The sequence below is a fragment of the Microcebus murinus genome, chromosome 22 (assembly GCF_040939455.1).
Source record: "Microcebus murinus isolate Inina chromosome 22, M.murinus_Inina_mat1.0, whole genome shotgun sequence".
NCBI lineage: Eukaryota > Metazoa > Chordata > Mammalia > Primates > Cheirogaleidae > Microcebus > Microcebus murinus.
This window is the reverse complement of record NC_134125.1, coordinates 17,447,594-17,466,023: the sequence shown is the minus strand read 5'-3', so window position 1 is coordinate 17,466,023 and position 18,430 is coordinate 17,447,594. Positions and strand designations below refer to the sequence as shown.

General features: G+C 50.1%; 1 protein-coding gene across 1 annotated transcript in view; it reads right to left on the bottom strand.

The window, feature by feature from the left end:
• The window catches only part of MYO18B (myosin XVIIIB), a 259,093-nt gene that overhangs the window by 25,667 nt on the left and 214,996 nt on the right, over positions 1-18,430 (bottom strand). Inside the window, exon 40 of the mRNA XM_075996653.1 lies at positions 8,042-8,172. Within this exon, the coding sequence (XP_075852768.1) occupies positions 8,042-8,172 (131 nt within the window). The remainder of the gene's footprint in view (positions 1-8,041; positions 8,173-18,430) is intronic.

Sequence of the window (18,430 nt, the reverse complement as noted above, 5' to 3'; positions counted from 1 at the left end):
TTTCCATGCATCTGTCCCCACCAGACTGCAAAACCCATCCTGGGTCCAGAACAGGTCTCAGTCGCCATTCAGCACCAGGGCTAAGCTGGCCAGACCAGAAGTTCTCCGGCAATGCTTGGCAAATCCAACAGAAGAGGGGTAAGTAAATTATAACCATGGGCCAAATCTAGCCAACCACCTAGTTTTATAAATAAAGATTAGCTGCTTTTGCATGACAACAGCAGAGTAGTTGCAACAAAACCCCTGTGGCCCCAAAAGGTTAAATGTTTGCAATCAGGCCTTTTAAAGAGAAAGACTCTGCAATAGAAACAAAAGCACCTTTTGCCAATGACCCCGTGGGAGGCAGAATAATGGCTCCCAAAGATGTTCATGTCTTAACCCCTCATCCCAAGAATGGCGGACTATGTTTCTGTACTTGGCAAAACTTTTATTGGAAGACAGTCACACTTGCTCATTTACATTCTGAATACTTCCTCACATGCTTTGACTAAACATCAACTTTCACTTGAACCCAGAACACAGGAACGTCTTTATAGCCCAATAACTAATCAAAGCACGTGCTGGCCACTCTTGCCCGCCATTTGCCTAACCAACTCCGTGCATATGAGCCCCGTGGGTGGCCTCAGCGTTCAGATTTGCCCCGTTCTAAAGAGCTCTTTCTCCAGCACTAGAGGCTCATTCACTTCATGGTGTCCCTCTGTGCTGGGCATCTTCTCTCCGCTCCTCCGTGCTGGCTCTAGCTCTCCCCCTGCCATGTGCCTGGGAGCTGATCTGTACAGACCACATCAATGGGCTCCCTGTCCCCATGGCTTCTCCTTGGGCTCAGCCAACAGGGAACCCAGCTGGCAGCTGATGGGAAGGAGGGAAGAGTGGGAGGCTGGAGTATTCACTGTCCTAGATTTCTGGATTGCTCTCTATTGCCTCTTCTTGGGCTGGCTCCATCCCTCAACCAGAAGCCAGAGCTCTGCCTGATGGACAGCTCTCTTTCTCTCTCTCTCCTCCTCCTTCTTTTCCCCGCATCCAGCAACTGCACCCTGGTCAGCCCAGTGGCAGTTATTGCTCCTAGTTGTCCCTATCTATACCTGGGTGCTGCACCATCCACCCCTTGGGGCTTCCCCTCGGCCACACCTTTGTAAACCATCCCTTTGCTAAGCTCTTCATTCGGAGTTCACCTTCCTGTTCCAGCCAGATTCCATTATAATAGCTGATCTCCATGCTGTTTCTACATTACCAGCAAGATCTGCGTTGGCCAGGCCAACATTTTGCGTGTTGAAGAAGAAGGCATCAGGCATGACCCAACACTGCACTGTCAACTACTGTTACCCCCTTTGTCACTGTGTAAGAAAAAATGGTGAAGAATCTAAAGAGATAATCCTATAAGAATAAAAGATTATCAGCCATCATTATCACTCCTTCCTAAGCTTGTGACTCTGGAAAAGAACCAGCCATGAGGACAAATGAAAAGATGCAGGTATGCATGCTTATTAAGCCTACATTTTATAGTATCTGTGTACTCGTTGCTTCTGCCCCTGAACCTGTTTTGCTGAATTGGTGCTGAGCTTCTAAGGCTGAAGTCAAGACCTACCAGGTGGTCTGTCTATTTGTTTACTCGTGATGAAATACTGTCCTGACTAAGGTTGGTATCCAGCCTGGACCACACACTACCCACCATTTGGGAAGGTCTCAACAAAATAGAGTATGTTTAAAATAATGGGGCTGGATTGAGAAGAACTTCCAGCAAGTATATCCCACATATATTGTATGAGCAAATGCTGAAGGCATCCAACACCTTTGCCCTGAGCCAGTCTGGAACAAAGTCTTAAGGGTACGGGGGTGAGGAAAGGCTTTCAGGAAGAAGCAGAGGGAGTTTTGTTCTGTCTGCCCTTGAGGAACATTGAACCAGATGGGTAGAAATCACCACCATGCTGACGTTATACAAGTCCAGGGTTATTGGTCCTGGCAGGTACATGGAACCCTCAAGTTCTGGGAGACCCCACAGGGGCTATTATGGGGTCAGAAAAGGAGACACAGGAGGACTTAGCTCCAAACCTGCCTCTCTTACTCCAATCAGAGAATGGCTGCACTCCATCCAAACCTAGAATTTTCTATAAGAGTTCACTTTGGTGTAAAAAAAAGCTAAGGGGGTGGGGAGTTCTATTATAAGGAGGCAGTTTGAAACTCACTGACCCTTTCACCACGTGAAGAAAGAAGCTCTGTGCTATGAGCTCCATGAGGCAGGTCCATGCCTGCCTGTCCCCTACTGAACCTCCTGTCCTAACATAGAAGGTGCCATAGATCATTATGGGTTGAGTAGGCAAGCAGAGGGTGGGAAGGGCAGGCGAGCTATCCATGGTCCTGATCCGTCTGCTGGCACGGCTCGGCTTGGAACCCTTATCTCTTGACATGTGGTCAGTGGTTCTTTCGCCTTGGTGCAAGTGGCTTTTTGAAAAAAGAACCTGTGCCAGGAATTTGTAAAAGGGAAATTAAAGATGAGAATGACAATTAATTAAATGTTTTCAAATGTATTCCTTTAGGGTGGGTCTTTGCTATGCAACTCCAGTCTAAATACAAATACTGCCTGGGCAGTAACACATAGATTCATGTTTGGCCCCATCTCTGAGCGACGGACTCAAGTTCACCGTAATGACAGGCCAACTACTTGGTGGAGAGCAGAGACCTTGACAAGGGAAAGCAGGAAGTAGGGGTACATTCGACACGGCAGCAGAGCTTGATCATTAGAAGTGTGGGTGATAGGGTGGCCTGGAATCAGACCAGGGCTCTGTGTCTTAGGTGTGGGTTGGGTCAAGTTTCTTGACTTCTCTAAGCCCCAGTTTCCTCACCTGCAAATGGGAATGATAACCTCAGAGAGCTGTTATGAGGATGATGCATGCCAAAAAAGGTAGTCCTCAAGAAAGGGCACCCATTATTATTACAATCATGATTATTTCCTGTAATGCCAGAATAGATAGGGTGGTTTGGAGCCCTGACTCCCTGGGAACCCCACTGGCTGTGTATTTGGGCTAGAAACGTGCTCAGAAAACCTGTGCAGCACCATGTAAACAGGTGCTATACTGCACTACAGCCCTGCACTGTAACATGGACTGCAGTATCAGTCTTCTTGGGTTCATGAAGAAATGCTCTAAGGTGTCCTCCCAGGCCTGGAGCACACTTAATGCCCCCAGGAGCAAACTAGAAGAGTTGTAGGAATAGAGCTGTTGGCAGTTCCAAGGACTGTCCTACCACATAGCAGGACCCTTTCCAGTCTGGCCAGAGCCCGGGCCCCCCACTGAACAAATCAACTCAGAAGTATGCCCTCCATGGCAACCACAATCTTTGGTTAGACCCAGATCTTTCTATGTATCCTCCTGCAGCCTAATTTTAGCCAGGTTATAAAAGGATGTACGTTGGAAAACATCCAACTTACACAACATGGCAATAGGAGACTCTTGTCCAGAGCATTCATCTCGAATTTCACCAGCTAACAGATGCACTTTTAGCTGAGCCAGGAGTCAAGGGTCATCCGTTGGCCTCGCCACATCCCACCCAACCCTCCCCACGCCCCAGCCCCGGGGACAGACGGAACAGCTGCAGCCCCTGGGCCAGGGCTGGATGGAGCTGTCTGTCAGCCGACACATCCCTCCCTCTGTGAGTAATGAGTGTGCTCCGGGCCTGGGGGGTGGGGGGACAGCTTAAAACATTTCTCCATTAACCTGAGGAGGTTGACGCCACAGTCCGCGTTACAGCGCGGGGCTCTAGGGCAGGGGAGCACATATTTAAATCCTGCCGCGTAGGCCACCTGGCTTTCCGAGCACGTAGCCGCGTTTCCAGCCTGGAAGGCCTGTTACACTCAGATCTAATTCCCGACACGGGGAAATGGGACGTTTTGTAATTTGAACAAGTCTCTCAAAGAACCTCACCTGCAGCTGAAGCCTCCCTCTCTCTCTCTCTCTCTCTCCCCCTCCCTCCTGGCTGGGGTAGGCTTGAATCCTAATTGGGAACTCAGTTTGGAGGAGTACCTGAGACCCACCCTTCAAGCTCCAATCCAAACCTCCTGTCTCGGGGCGGGGGGGGGGGGTCCAGGCTGGTACCTCCCGGGGCAGGAGCTGGGGGTTCTGCTCTGGACAGTGGATTTACGACCTAGCAACACGTATGTTTCTTTTTATGGTTGATAACCAATTAAGCTGCATTGTAGCCAGAGAACATGCTTTGTACAACACCAGTTCTTCGAAAATGTGTTGCGGCTTCTCTGTGGCCAATTTCCTCCCGGTTTTCACATTCCTGTGATATTACCGAAGTCTACGCTGCGTTTCCATCTCAAATCCAAGTTACAGGGCAGCGTGTTAGGACCAAGGCCTGCTGAAAACCAGGAAATACTCCCCAAGAACCACCCTGGGGCCAGTGCTGGATTCAGGGGCTTGAGAACCGGAAGGGCTCGTGCTTGGTTTAAGCCTCCTTTGTCACCATCTTGAAATTTTCAATTATGCTGGAACAAGGAGCCCCAGGTTTACATTTCACACCGGACCCCACAAATGAGGTAGCCGATCCTGCCTGGGGCTCCGGGGCACTTTAAGCAACTGGGGGGGGGGGTCTCAGTTCTTTTCTGTGGGTCATTTCCAGGGGAGGAGAAAAAGGTAGGAGAGAGGGAGGGAGGAAGGGGAGGAAGGGGGAAAGAGAAAGAGAAAAGGAGAGAAAGACAGTGAGGACGCTGGTCTTGGGCTTTCTAGAATGTGCCTCTCTCTGAGCTCACTCCCTCTCCCCAGATCTTCCCAGGGCTGGCTCCTTCTTCTCATGAGGTCTCAATGCCAGTGCCTTCGTCCCTGAGCCTGCTATTCATGGCAGCTCCACCTTCTCTGCCTTCATAACTCCGGTTGTATTCTCGTGTTTTATTTATCAGTGTGTCCAGGTTATTCATGCGCGCGCACACACACACACACACACACACACACACACACACCCATCGGGATGCAGGTCCATAAAGGCAGCCCCATTCGTGGTCCCTTCTCCTCCTCTATGCCTCAGCCATTCAGCAAACCTGGGCTCCAGCCACAGCTCCGAATGTTAACGTTTCTGCCTGACTTCGGGCAAGTTGTTCAACCTCTCTGTAGCTGTAAGAAGGAGCACAGCGATAACAAGAAGCGAGTGGAATGACACAGGCACCTGGCACAGCGTCCGGCGTGGAATAGGTGCTCAGTGAGAACCTATCAAACGAACGAATGAATGCAACTGGCAACTGTTGAGCCCCTACTATGTGCAATGTATTATAGTAGGAAGTCATTGTTTTTTTCACTTCTTATTACTAACCTAGCTTACAGATGAAGAGACTGAGGCTCAGAGAGGTTGAATAACTTGCTCACTGTCATGCAGAAATCAGCAAAACTGGATCCCCCGCTGGCCATCAGGCTTGTTGAGATACAGAGCCTGTGCCCTCTCTGATTCCTCCCCCACTTCCAAGGCAATCATCCTACACATCGCATGGGATTTTTCCAGGTACAGAATGTATTTCTTTAGAGCTGGCTGTCTGCAGTCATTTCACATTTCAAAGCAACCTTGAAATGCAGGTGAGGACCCTTCCAACTATGAGTCAGGCGCTGTGTGCAAACTGGAAATCCTACAGGGAGGAAGACTTGAGGCATTCAGATTGGATTCCTGTGTGTCTAGGGCCTAGAACTTAGAAAAGGCGATCAGAACAGAGGATGCTATGAGTCTTGTCACCCAAAACAGAGACAAATAAAGGTGTTTCCGGTTAGGGTGCAGGTGAGGGTAGGGTCCCTTTAAGGCCGGAGAGCCTTCTCTGTAAGTAGAGACTAGGGGGATGTCTGTGACCCTCTCTGACCTCCAGGATCTCATTCTCCTGCTGAGGGGTTCCTTGCTTCCTGTCACGCCTTTGCCCCAACCTGTCACCCAGCCCTCCAAGGCATGGATCCTCTGCCTCTTTCCCAAGTTATTGTTTTTTAACTTTCATTATTTATTAGAAAAGCAATCTCTTGCTATGCAATTGAAAATGATTCAAAAATGATGCTCATTGGCACAAAATACTAGTATCTACAGCCATTCATCCCCATTATAATTAATGGGAAAGATCTGTTATTTCTATGAATGGGAAAAAAAAACAGTCTAAGCATCAAATAAGTAATATTGACAAAAGGGGTTTGTAATTACAGTAAGTTGTGCCATGACACTAATGAAACAGGAGGAGGAGGTGGCAGAGGGGTGGCCTTAAATGCAGTGATGAGTTATGAGGCAGCTGCAACATCAGGATTTGCCCTTTCCAGCAGTTTGGCAGCTGTGCAAATTAGCAGGGAAGGGGTGGGGGGTTGCATACTTGGAATGTACATGGAAGACACTTTTGCACAAACTGAAGATTTTTTTAGATAAAGCTCTTTGTGTGGAGGCAAGAACATGGTGTTTGAGAGTCCACTGGGTCTTCATTTTGCTGTTGCTCAGCATGAACATGTTTGTGGAGAGTTTGACATTACAAATCAGTGAGCAGCTACAACCGGCCCAGGACTGCATCTAGGGAGGAAGGCTATGCACATTCTAAAATTAGATGCATATAAAATACACAACCAATATGGGCAAAGTCTCCTAAAGAGGGCACTAGTATAGCCATAGATGTGTGTGCATGTTCATTGCACAGATTTTATAAAATATAAATCAACTGGAAGAAAAAAAACTTGTTGCCCGTAACACCTTCCCTCAGTGTTAGAATGTTGGTGTGTTTCCTTCCAGTTTTTCTCCCTGGACTAGGCACAGCTGATTCTAATATAGTCAATATACATGTCTGGTTCTTCCCTGTCTGGCTCCATCACTGGTCCCACACCCATAGCCTGCAGGGACTGCAGCTGCCCCCCCATCCCCACCTGGTAACAGGGCCATGCGTGGCAACGGGCTGGGTAGGAAACTCAGCAGACCTGGGCTCTAACTCAGTGTACGATGCAGATTTGATGTGCAACCTTGAACTTCCCCGAGGTCAGGATCCTCATGTGGAAACAGAGAGGGCTACACTCTACGATCTGACATTTCACTGTTCTGGCTGCAGCTCAAACCAGCCTTCACAGAGGGGAATAGCAGGAAAAACTGGTTGGCTCAGGTGTGTGCAGGGGCAGCTCGGGTGGGTGGGAACTGCAGCTGCAGGTCCCTTACTGCAGGGCTATGGGAAGGAGATGTCTTCCCTGCTGCCGGGGCTTAGCTACAGAGGCGGGGATGAGGGCAGAGATGCCATGGCAAGGCTGTGGTTCCCAGAGAAGCAACAAGCCAAGGCTGCAAAGGCAGCTCCTGGGAACAGGATGCTCTGGCTAGCTGTAGAGGCTGGACAACGTGACTCTACGTGCCCAGCCAGGACACCCCCAACTCCTTCCAGCTCAGCAGCCCACCTGTGGCCTGTGGCAGCTTGGGACTTGAGTGGAGATGGTAGGAAGAGCATATCTTCTGGGAAAGGTGAGAAGCCCCGACATGAAACTTGGGTGATCTCACCAACCACCAGCCCAACCTTGCGTCCTTGAATCAGCCACTGCCTTTGTAACATAACGCTCATTACTCTGCACAAACACCACTTTCACTCACATACACTCACATACCCCAGCGCTGTGCTAAGTGGTGGTCATCTGTGAACTCAATTAACCCTCACTAACAGCCCTCTGAGGCAGGCATTGGGTTGAAAATATGAAACCTCCAGTCTACAGGTCAAAAATGGTCAAATCTTGGCAATTGCATGAGGTTCATCCTAAGACTATCATGCCCGCTTTATAGATGAGGGAATCAGGCCAAGATTGGACATGAGCTTGGCCAAGACCGCACACTGGAGTCCACGTTGCAGCCACACCGTCCTGGCAAAGGCTTGGTGAGCCGGGCCAGGTGGTTTCAGCGGTCCCAAGGAGTGGTACCCGTCTCTCCTCACCCAGGCCAGCCAGGGACCCCTCCGTCTGCGGGGTGCCTGTGGGTTCCCTGGCAGATGTGGCCCCCAGCCTGGCTGATGACCACAGAGCTCCCCAGGGTGCAGCCACGTGCTGTGTGCAGCCCCGCCCGGTCCCTTGCAGGTTACCTCTCCACGTCACTGTCACTGGACACCACCTCTTCCAAGGCTGCCTGCAGGTCGGCAATCCGCCGGATGGACGCCTCCAGGTCTGTCTGGAGGGTCTGCCTCACCGTCGCGAGCTCCTCCACATACTTTTCCTGGAGACAGAGACCGCAAGCACACGTTGGACAAGAACCCCACCCGCCTACCCACAGTTCCCCGGGGCCGCACTCTGGGCCGCACCAGATGCCCAGTGAGTGTGTGTGGCTCAGCACGTGTTCCACGGGGGGGCTCTCTCTGCACTGGGCTCATCGGACCTTTACCCGGATGCTCTGCGTTTCACGGAGCAGGGAATGGATGTTCCAGTGCTCGACCCAGGGACACAGGGCTCGCGCAGCCCTGCAGGGGGTGCTGCGCCCAGGGTGTCCAACCCCAGGCCCATGCTCTGGGTCGGCACCGCTATGCTGGGGCACGCGGTGAGTGCCCGGCCCATCTTGGCTGGATGAGTAAATGTACAAACCAAGGAGGGGTCACAGAAGCTGGTTTTGGAAGCAGAGCCCCCGGGATGGAGCCGGTGCAGGAGGTTGGGGGAGGGCAGGAACAAGAACGGTTCCTTTCAGTCTGCGCCCTGCATGCCCCACCTTTCTCTTCTCCACAAGTCAGCAAAAGCAGAGATGGAAAGCCCTGCGGGGCTCCCACGGGAGCAGGCAAAGACGGCGGGCGTTTGTCGGGTGCTTTCTGCGGCCGGCGCTGGTGAGTGTTTTACTCTCGTGACTTCACTTACACCTCACAAGCCTGGCAGGCGAGTGCCTGTTCTTGCTCCCATTTCACAGATGAGGAACTGAGGCATCGAGAAGTGAAGGCTCCAAGGCAGTGCCAGATCTCGATCGAGCTCAGTACATCTGACTCCGGTCTTAGTGCTCATCCTCAGTGCTAGGTACTCTCTGGTACTGCCCCAATTGGACTTTGTCTAGACTCGCGGAAGTTTCTGACTTGCGTTTGCAACCTACTCCACACACCCCTGCCCTGTAACGTAATGCTTGTCAACGGAGGGTAATTCCACTCCCTCCAAGGGAGATTTGGTGATGTCTGGAGACATTTTTCGTTGTCACAACTTGGGGGAATACCACTGGCATCTAGGGGGTAGAGGCCGAGGATGTGCTCAGCACCCTACAATGCATAGGGCAGCCCCTAGCACAGAGAATTACCTGGCCCAAAGGCCAGTAGTGCTGAGTCTGAAATTCCGAGTTAAACCTGGAATCCCATCTTCTTCTGGGGAATTAATCCTACCGGGGCTAAATCAAAAGGCAGAGCACAGCTCTGTGTCCCAGGATGCCTGGAGCGGTGCTGTTGCCGACAGGGAGAGGCTCAAAGCTGCCTCATCACCGAGCAATTGGGAACGGTTAGGGAAATCACAGCGTGCCACTTTGATGCTATTAGGCAGGCATTAATGTTAGAAATAAGAATTGTGGCAGCGTGGGGTGCTTCTGTGAACTAATGTGAAGCAAACAGAACAGAGCAGAGGAATATCATGGCTGAATCTTTGCAAATACACACACACACACACGCATGGGGAGCTCAGAGTATTTATGGGTGGGGCTGAAGTGTGGTTATGCATGGGATTTTTCTTTCAAGTGGTTTTAATTATACAGAGTTTATTTTGGGGTCAGAAATCAGTGCAAACCCCAACTCCCCGTTGAGCTCTCTGGCTCTGTGAAATAGGGAATGGCTCATAGCCCCCCCCCCTCTGACCCTGGGATCATTATTTTTTTTTTTTTGTAGATGAGGACACTAAGGCTGGTGAGGCTACTCAGGGCAAGCAAGGAGCAGAGCCTTGGTCTTCCCGGCTGGAGCCCAGTTCTGGATCTTTCTGGATCTTTCCGGGGCTATGTATGAGTACAGGCCCCAGAGGAAGTCAGCGGGGACCGTGGTGGCATCTCCCCACCACGGGGACACGTTCAGCTCTCCCCCCGCAGATCCGCCCGTCTACTCACGTTATTGCAAGTCTCTGCCTTTCACATCACTCTGAGTCTTTTCTGATTTTAAAGAGACACAGAGAGAGGCAGCAGGCAGAGACGGAGCCCGCCCTGGGGCCCGCCGAGCTGACGGGAGAGGGAAGGGGCGGCGGGGAGGGGGCCGCCGGCCTCGTGCGAAGGGGCTGGTGGTGCATCGCGGTTGACTGAAGCTGCCAACCGTGAAATCGCCATCTCGGCCCTGACAAGGTGAGAGACGGTCTGAGGCGGGGCCCCCGGCCCGCAGGCCAGCGGGCTGTCAGAGGAAATAAAGGACACTGAGGGACAGAGAGGGGGTGCTCACTCCAGGACACCAGCGTGTCAGCTCATATGTGCACCTCGAAACCGGCGGGGCGCAAAATCCCAGCGGCTTGCATGAACGCTTGCCCCCACACCCAACTCCTGCCTAGGGCCGATGCTCCCTGGGACGCAGCCCCTGCTCCCAGGAGACGTGTCCCGTGTCCCCGTGGGATGCAGGGGCTGAGAAAGCTGGATCTCCGCCTTGGGCCCTATCAGAGGTCCTGGGTCTGAGGCCTGTGTCAAGTACACTGGATCCCGCGGACATTGGTTGAAAGATCGTCCTGCCTGTGTAAGAGATGGGGAAACCGAGGGCCAGAGCAGCAGAGTGACCTGTCCGAGGTCACACGGCTGGAGCATCACAAAGCTGAGCTGAACATCCGGGTCCTGGATTCCAAGACAGGGGCAGAGAGCACAGACGTCCTCTCCCAGGGTCATCTGGATGAACCTTGCCCATGTGTCCTGCAGGAGCAGCTACGGTCTAAAGTCTACACCCTCAGGGAGCCTCCTGGGGGGTGGAGGAGAGGCACAGAGACAGGCCCTGGGTCTCAGGGGCAGTCCCAGGCCTGGGCCGGGACTAAGCAGGTGGGTGAAGGAAATGGGGCCCCGAAATGAGTCAAGTCCATCAGGAAAGCGAAGGTAGGCTCTGGAGCCCGACTGCCTGGGCTTGAATCCCAGCTCTGCTGTGTGACCTCCAGCAAGTTACTTAACCTCTCTGACCTTCGGTTGTCTCATTGGTAAAATGGGGGCAGTATTAGACCCTCCTTCATAAGGCTGTTGTGAGGAGTAACTGAGCTTGGCAGAGTGGACAGCCTTGACCCACGGCAGCACTGCTGCCCTTTAACTCATGGGGGACAATGAGGAGCCTTAGAAAGGGCAGATTCATCTCCACATCGCTGAGACTGGAATGCAGCACTCCGGCTCCTGAGCTTTTCCACCATCCCTCAGAGAAAAGACAGGACGGAAAACAAGGGCGGCGTGGGAGATGAGTTAGCCAGGCAGAGTGAGAAGCGGTGAGAACAAGGAAGCCGTCAACAGACGAGAGTATGTGGACCAAGGACCAAGTTCAAGGACTCTCCACCGCCCCTCACCCTCCGCCGTGCGCCCCTGCTCCCCGCACCCATCCCCCATCTGCCGGGGATGCGTCGCGCTCAGCGGGAGCACCCCGAGGAGAGGGATTTGAGAAATGTAGTGTCTGTGTAATCAGCAATCAGCAAATCTTTCTTTCCTGCTTCAGCTCGAAAACCAAATGGAGCCTGCTGATTGCAGAGACCAAGTCATTAGGCTAAATGGATGCGGAGCCCCAAGCTGTCTCCTCGCTGGGGCAGATAAAGCAAGGCCCCAGCCAGAGGCCCCCCAGGAGTCCTGGAGGGGGATGTCTGAGCAGAAGGGGGCACAGAGGAGGCCCCCCTCTCAGGCCTGGGTACCGGGCCTTCTTGCACCCTCCGCGGAACAGGACGCGGGCTGGGGGCCATGATCACACCTGACCAGTAACGCTCGGGGTTGGCTCAGGGCTGCTCCATGCAAATGGGGCTGTGTTTCGAGGCCAGATATGAGCTTGGTCTTCTCTGCTGTTAGCTCTCTTTAGAGACTGGGAGTGTGGAAATGAATTTGGGAGGTGGGGGGAAAATTAGAATATAAAGCCATTTAGATAGTTAGATGTGTATATAGCAGAAACCCACTAAGAAATACACCATATGCTCAGACTAATCTGAAACTACAATACAGTGATATACACACTACGATAGACACCCAGCATCCATGCCTCCTAGTATGTATTATATATTTATGTACTATTCATCATACATATTCATTCATAAACATTTATTGAGCACCTACTATATGCCAGTATTTTTATTTTTTATTTTATTTTATTTTATTTTATTTGAGACAGAGTCTTGCTTTGTTGCCCAGGCTAGAGTGAGTGCCGTGGTGTCAGCCTAGCTCACAGCAACCTCAAACTCCTGGGCTCAAGCAATCCTCCTGCCTCAGCCTCCCGAGTAGCTGGGACTACAGGCATGCGCCACCATGCCCAGCTAATTTTTTCTATATATATTAGTTGGCCAATTAATTTCTTTCTATTTATAGTAGAGACGGGGTCTCGCTCTTGCTCAGGCTGGTTTCGAACTCCTGACCTCGAGCAATCAACCCGCCCCGGCCTCCCAGAGTGCTAGGATTACAGGCGTGAGCCACCGCGCCTGGCCCTGTATGCCAGTATTGATCCAGGCATGGTTGTAGGAACCTAATCTATCTGTGTTTGCCAATGTCTGGAACACAGCAGGCGCTCAATATATGCTTGGGGGTGTAATGAATGGTGTTATTCTGTGACTGTTAGTGGTTCATGAAGGAAGGACAGGATATCATACACACTCATTAATGCATACCTAATATATATGATGCACATATAACACACAGATATTCTCTGTGTCATGACACAGAGATAAATACAATAATGTGCGTCATGTACATAAAATGCTACTTGCTGACCTCCCCAGCCCTGCTTGAGACAGCCACCATCCCTTGTCAAACTCCCAGCTACACTCTCTGGAGCACACCCATAGAGACGCCCCTAGGGGAAGCGGTTCATATGATAATTAATGTCTGCAATTAAAATCATCTCCTCTTGTGATGTTCAATTAGAGGCTAATATTTAAAACTGTTGTTTGTTGTTTGTTTTCTCTGCCCAGCGCATCTCAGTCATCAGAGGACCCTTCCCGTCTGCAAACGCACGAGGCTCTCCTGTGTCAGTTTCCGCGGCTCTAGAGGTTGCCTTCCAAACATCTCGGGGTGTCTCCCGAGGCCCCTCAAAAGTTAATTTCACACGTGTGCCACGCAATTTATACTGCAGCTCAGACTGTCTCAAAACACTTTCTCGAGACTTGATGAAAATTTGTCTTGTTATTTTCTTCTGATGTAGAAGAAAATAAAATTTACTTCTGACAAGCGGAAACGTAGCGTCACAGAGCCTGGTGCTGAAAAAATAATCACGCACACATATGCTGCTATAAATACATAGAAATATGTGTATGTGAATGTGTGCATGTGCATGTATAGATACACACCCAAATCTTCCCAGTGTCTGACACGTAGCTTACTTAATAAATATTAAGTGCATATTTATTAGAATCTGTGTAATCAGCAAGCCTTTCCTGCTTCAACTTGAAAACCGAATAGGGTTGAATTTCACATGGACCACGTCATTTAATCTTATACATCAGACAAGCTCGAAACACCCCTAATATTTGATGAAAGTATATCAAGTATTTTTGCATACTTAGTAAATGTTTAATAAATATTTGTTGAATTATTTAAGAAGTGAATACATTTACTTATATTTACATTTACTTATATCTCTCACATGCTAAATGTATAAAGTGTCTTCTCTCAATCTTTATAAAACCCTTCAGTATCAAGTATTATAGGAACACATAAAAAGTGAGTTCAGATTATTACAATGAAGCAGAGCAATGGTTATTATCTCTGGGTGGTGGAGATACCGGGCTATTTTTACTTTCCTTTTTACACTTCTACAGATTCTCTGTAATGAATATGAATTGCCTTTATCATCAGAAGGTTAAAAAACACCCGATTTTATTCCTCTCTGACACTACAATGGGCAGCGCCCCCTACCTCATCCACCTGCTCAATGCTGGGTAGTCCTGGCAGCCCCATTATCCCCATTTTGCAGATGAGCAGGCTGAGGCTCAGGGGGGTTAACTCATTTGCCTCGGGACATGCAACCAGGAAACGATCTAGAGTTAAGCTCAGGTCTCCAGACTCCAGCTCTTTCCTCCTTTGCCTCTAATTGTTCCAGCTTCATCCACGGATGCCTGGGTCTTTGGAGGTAAAGGAGGAGGCGCTGCCATGGCTTCATTCAAATTGTCTGAGGGTCACTCGCTTGGGAGAAACGAGGCCGGGGCAGAACATTGGGAAATCAAAGCCCCGCGTATTGTGCCCTGGCAAGAGCCCCAACCACGTTCCCAATGGAGTGAGCACCTGTAGGTGGTGTTCAGGCCCATTTCGGGAAAGGGTTGAGGTGGCCCTTAGGAAACCTAAAAAGTATGCATCAAATTCCCATATTTACGATTGAAAAGGAGCCCAGCCTCCAGCCAGAACAAGGACTGGGCAGAATGTGGTCATCACTCTATAAGGTTCTTTCTTTATAATTATCCTGCAAATTCGTTGTTTTAGCCTATTTTTATGATGTGGTAATAGGCAGGGAGAGACTCATCAAAGATCCCAAAGCCACACAGCTAGAAAGTGACAGACAGATTCAAGCCAGGCCTTCACATTTCTAAAGGGTCGGCAAAAACTTTACACGATGCCCCTCATCCCTTTCTTCGCCCACGGCAGGCATGCCCAATCAATCACCGCACAGACAGAAGCAATCAGGGGCTGGAGTCCATTCTCTGAATCACTAAACTGGGTGCTTCCTCCCTCCCAGTGCTGCCCCAGACTTCACCTGCCAGCATCAACCAGAATTCCCAACTCTGCCTCACTTTAAATGACCCCAATCCTCCCAGGAATGGCTTCCGAATCCTCAGAGAAGACAGTGCCAGTAATTGGTTGGTTCTGGAGGTGTACTTCTGCTTGCAAGCTGGCGAGTGCTTCGTGGGACTGAGTGAGGGACCCTGGAGGAGGGTGGGGGTGGGGATGCAAAGTGCTCACAACGTCACAGACAAGCAGCAGGCACGGCACCTGAGCAACCATGTGAACTCTGGAGAGCCACTAATCCTTTCTTTCTTTCAGTTCTTCATCTGCTAAATAACAGCATTATTCCCCAATAAAAAGTTGTTACCAGGAACCAAATGAAGTGATGAAAAACTGAGTGCCCCCCCACCACGGCACACCGAGTCCAGTGGCAGGTAGTTGGTGTACAGCGCCTGTTCCTATTTCCTTCTTCCTAAGTAAAGACTCAGACAATATGAAGCCTACAGGTATTTTATAGTGAGGACAACCGTATTTTGCAGAAAATGAAGTCTAAGAATCTGTTTCTTTTTCTGTTGAAGCTAGAAGGATTTTACACAATGCCTCAGGAAAATAGAAACCACTCTAGGCCATTCAACCAAGAGAATTTAATACAGGGAATTGATTACACAGGTGATGGAAAAGTCGAGGAGCCAGCAGAGATTAGCATCAGTGGAGAGGCACCGCCAGCCCTGGGGCCAGAAAGAAAAGCGGAGAAGCTGGGGCATCCCCGGGGAGGTGGGATTTCAACAGTGCCGCCCAGCGGAAGCCAGCTCCAAGGAGGAGCAGGGTCCCTGATGGGACTGAGTATTAGAAGGAAATACAGCTGCTTCCAGGGGTGCCCCAAGGCAGAGCCAGGAAAGGAGAAATATCCTGGCTTCTCTCCTCCTTCGCCCTTTAATTGTCCATCACTGTCTTTCATCGGCCGAACCTACCAGAAGGCAAGAAACAGGAAACGCTTTTTTTTCTGCAATTGTACAGTAGAGCAGAGGAGGGGTGAGAATGGATCCGGGCGTGAACAGGCAAAACGACAGATACAGAGCATGAAACACCAGCGTCAATCCAGGCTTCACTACTGAACACAGACTATGGCGCTTTCCATTCGTACAAATTCACTGGGCTGTTCACTTAGAAGATTTGCACACCTTCTATGTACCTATTTCGAGAAAGAACTTGTAAGACGTTCAGCATTATGATTTTAAAGGGCCAGAGAATGAAGGGCTGGATTACAGACCCCTCTTCTGTGTCGGTTATTTCTTGCTGCATAGCAAATTGCTCCAACACCTAGTGTTCTGAAATGGCAAATATCCTTTATTAGCGTTCATGGTTTTCGTAGGTTGAGAATTCAGGAGGAGCTTGTTGAGGTGGTTCTGGATCAAAGTCCTTGGGGGGCTGAATAAAGGCCCTCCCCAAAGATGCCCATGCACTAATCCTGGAACACGAGATAAGTTGCCTTATATGCAAAGGGCAACGTACAGATGTGATTAAGGACCTCGAGGCGGGTTACCCGGCTGGGCCCTAAATATAATCACAGAGGTCCTTATAAGGGAAAAGGGGGGTCTGAACGGGGGAGACCAGCAATATGGAGGTGGAAGCAAAGATTGGAGCGACGCGGCCAGGAGACAGCCAGGCTGTCAGCAGAAATGCTGGCGGCCTGGGGAAGCCACGAGAGGCTGGGACAGGTTGTCCCGTGGGGCCTCCAGAATGAATCAACGCTGATGACGACTTTACTTTTAATCCCTAATGACTCATTTTGGATGTCTGACCTCTAGAATCATAAAAGAACAAGCCTACGTTGTTTTAAGCTACCGTGTTTGTGGTTACTTGGGGTAGCAGCAATAGGAAATGAATGCAGGGTCTCTCGTGACATCATGACCATGCAGCTTTCTGGAAAGTAACATCCAGGCAACCTGAGCTGCTGGGGACAAAGAGCTTGCCTGCAGGAAGTCTACGACCTGTGTCGGCACGTGCAGCCCCGTATCTCAGGAGCATCTGACCACACGCACACCAGGCACCAGGGGCCTAAACTGAGGCTTAGAGTAGAACTGGTCAAGGTCACTTTGTCACAGGGTGGCAGAGAAATAACTGGATCCTGGGTGTTTCTTACCTAGGTCCTCTCTCCAGTGCTAATAGAGAGCATGCCTCTCTCTCTCTGTCTCATCCACGTTAGGCGGGCTGTTTCTGCCTGAACATCACGGTAACAACGTGAGCAATGACAGCGCTGGGGACTGGGGTTTCAGTGGGGAAGAGGGGGCTTTGCACCTGATTCTTGGGGGTCCTAAGTCTCCCCTGTTGGATGGGGGAGGAGAGGAGGGTACAGACCCCTCACCTGGAAGGAAAATGCGGCTGAGGGTTCTCTCGGGCCATTTGGGATGGAGATGGGGTGGGAGAGGGTGAGCAATTCTGCCTTGGGTCTTTGCAAATAAAATTTTAAAAATCATTCTAAAGTTCCTTACAGCGCCAACTATTTAGAGCTTATAGATTCCCCATCCTTAAAAATCCCCTCCAGCCTGTGACTTCTGATGCAGTATCTTCAGACAGGGGGAAGAAGGGCTGTCATGGGACCCCACCCTTCTCAAAGTCAACACCCAGCAAGGGCCTCCTGAGACTCCCAGCTGCACAGACATCCCGACCTGGGGTGAACCCCAAACACCTTGCTCCCAACTTCCCAGAGTCCCCCCCCACCCAATTGCTTTCTGATAAAAAAAAAAAAAGGCATTTCATTTTTCTGCCCAAACACAAATATGACATATCTGTGCCACCCAATTTTCCTGACAGGGGAATAATTATATCAACATAATTAAGTCTCAAATGCAAAAATTATCTGCACCACATATACCGACACGATACTTCCCACATCAGAGGGCCGTTGTTCCAGCCAGTAATTATCCAGCCACCTTTGACATGTCTTATTTTAATTTAAATGGAAATGTAGCTCATATTTCTTCTCAGTCCACTAGCCCATGTGATTGCCGAAATAGGAAAGCCGGACTCTGAAACTTCTCAAGTGGCCACTGGGTTTTGCATGCAAATAAGCTCAGCATGGGAACAATTTATAATTGAGCACAGGTCCCTTCCCTGGGTTTCAAGTGTCTCATCAATACAATCTCTTGCATCTTCCCCTACTCTTTATCCTCTTTTTGTAAATTTCATCTTCATCATCATCATCATCATCATCTGCTAAGAGTTCTTGTAGTCTTAAACTGCGTTCCTCTCTTCCATCCAACCCACCCTCCAATCCATATTCCACAAGGCATCCAAGGCAAAATCTCTTTAATCTGATCGTATCATTCACTGCTTGAAAGCCTTCATGGCTCCTCACTGCCCACAGTCCACGTTGCGTGGTTTGTGATATCAAGTCCTTCACAGCCTTTCCCAATCCACCCGCTGCGATTCTTTTCTTTCCACTGCCCACACCCTGCACCCAAACACGCCCTGTTCTTTTATGCCTCTGTGCCTTTGTTCCTACCATTGCTCCATCTGGAATGCTCTTCCTGTTGCAATTACCCCTTCTCTGATAAATGAACTCCTACTCATGCTTCAACGCCCATTCGATAATTACCTCCTCTCTGATGCTGTCGCTGGCTCCCTTGGGTAGAATTAGCCCCCTTCATTTCTGCACTCCCAGCATTTGTACATA